The sequence below is a fragment of the Myotis brandtii genome, unplaced genomic scaffold, assembly GCF_000412655.1.
Source record: "Myotis brandtii unplaced genomic scaffold, ASM41265v1 scaffold802, whole genome shotgun sequence".
In the NCBI taxonomy this organism is placed as follows: Eukaryota; Metazoa; Chordata; class Mammalia; order Chiroptera; family Vespertilionidae; genus Myotis; species Myotis brandtii.
Window position 1 is genome coordinate 630,430 of NW_005371230.1, and position 1,657 is coordinate 632,086.

The following is a 1,657-nucleotide window of genomic DNA, read 5'->3' on the forward strand; positions in this document are numbered from 1 at the left end:
CACTCAGAAGCGAGGCTCCGCCCATCCCACAGAAACTCGGTGCTTACATTTCCTCTAACGTAGAATTCTGGTTGCGTTCTCCACATGTGTGCTGGGGTCATAAAGAACGTATTTGTTCTGCAGCTATAAACTTGGATGGATTTATCTCCCTAAAAGGTAGCCAAGAATGTATTTATTTACAACAAAATTTAAGTAGGGGGCTATTTACAAGAATGGACTTTTAATACCTGACAGCCAGATGAAAAAGAGACACTCCGGTTACCTGTGCTCATTGGCCTCGCGGCCTCCCAGCCTTCTGTATCACTTACATTGGTTCCCCATTCTTCTACCATTGTTATTTCTTCTCAAGCTGTTTGGTAAATTCAGGGTGACCAACTTGGACCAATTGGCCCAGACTGTCCGGATTTTAAAACAAAAATTCCCGCATCCCAAGAACCATCTCAGTCCCAGGCAAACCAGGGCATTGGCCACTGTCGGCATAGCCTGGGGCTCAAAGGGTTGGTTCTCTGTGCTACTTGGTGGCTAGCAGTCCTGTGTTTCCAGACATGTTTACTGTGTGAGTCTTTCTCCCCCTCTTTTCCTCAACCTTAATTCTTCTGGCTATTTTGTTAGGAAAGCATCAACCAGGAGTAGACAAACCCGATCCAAAAACATGGAAGGCGAATTTCCGATGTGCCATGAACTCCTTGCCTGATATTGAAGAAGTCAAGGATAAAAGTATAAAGAAAGGAAATAACGCCTTCAGAGTATACCGGATGTTGCCCTTATCTGAGCGGCCTTCTAAAAAAGGTAGACACACAGACTTGCTAATGCCGTGATCTCTTGATAGAGATTTATAGATTATAGCGCCTTTGGGATTTCCTTATTTCCACATCTGTAGTTCGCACTGTGGAAGGTAATCCTGCCCTTACCTGGCTGGGGGAATGACTCTCGGGTCACCAAAGGCAGGAAAGCATTTAGAATTTTGGCCGTGTACAGATTAATGCGTGTACAGATTAATGCATGTACAGGTTAACACGTGTACAGGTTAACACGTGTACAGTTTAACACATGCACGGCTTCTAGGAGAGTTTTAGAAAGCGTTTAATTTAGGGGAGCTGTTTCTCTGTATGTTCTTCATGCATTAACCCCAAACTATTTTCTGTTGCCACAGGAAAGAAACCAAAGACAGAAAAGGAAGACAGAGTTAAGCACATCAAGGTAATCATTGGTTGCTCAGGAAGAAGGCTAAAGTTGTGAACGTATAAACGGTTCCTGTTCTGTCTCGTAAAAACCAATAACGTGACCCCTATGAAGTATTTGATCTTTGTTCTTTTGCAATGTGTGTGTTTTATGTGCTTTACACGTCTCCTCTTTGGCACGGACCCACTTGCAGACTCCGGTACACATATCCCTGCTTCACGCAGTTTCACTGAGAAGTCTGTGAATGAAGTCACCAATTCGCACAGAGCTGGCCAGTCTCAAGCCTCCCCCTGGTCCCCACACCATCGCCAGCTGGTGACCTAGTGCCAGCTAAGCTGCAGCAGCCAGCTACTATCTGATAACCTGGAAGTACATTTCCAGGTTATCAGATATGTTTGAAGGTATATTACATGTTATATACTTGTATTAACTGTGTCACCTATATTTTATAGATCTATTCCATGGGAGGCCATTG

The 1,657-nt window shown here is 44.1% G+C and overlaps 1 protein-coding gene across 1 annotated transcript in view; it reads left to right on the top strand.

Annotated features, from left to right (window-relative positions):
- IRF2 (interferon regulatory factor 2) overlaps positions 1 to 1,657 on the top strand; it is a gene marked incomplete at its 3' end in the record, with an annotated part of 72,911 nt that overhangs the window by 43,433 nt on the left and 27,821 nt on the right. Inside the window, exons 4-5 of the mRNA XM_005883871.2 lie at positions 613 to 789; positions 1,154 to 1,200. Coding sequence (XP_005883933.1) covers positions 613 to 789; positions 1,154 to 1,200 — 224 coding nt within the window. The remainder of the gene's footprint in view (positions 1 to 612; positions 790 to 1,153; positions 1,201 to 1,657) is intronic.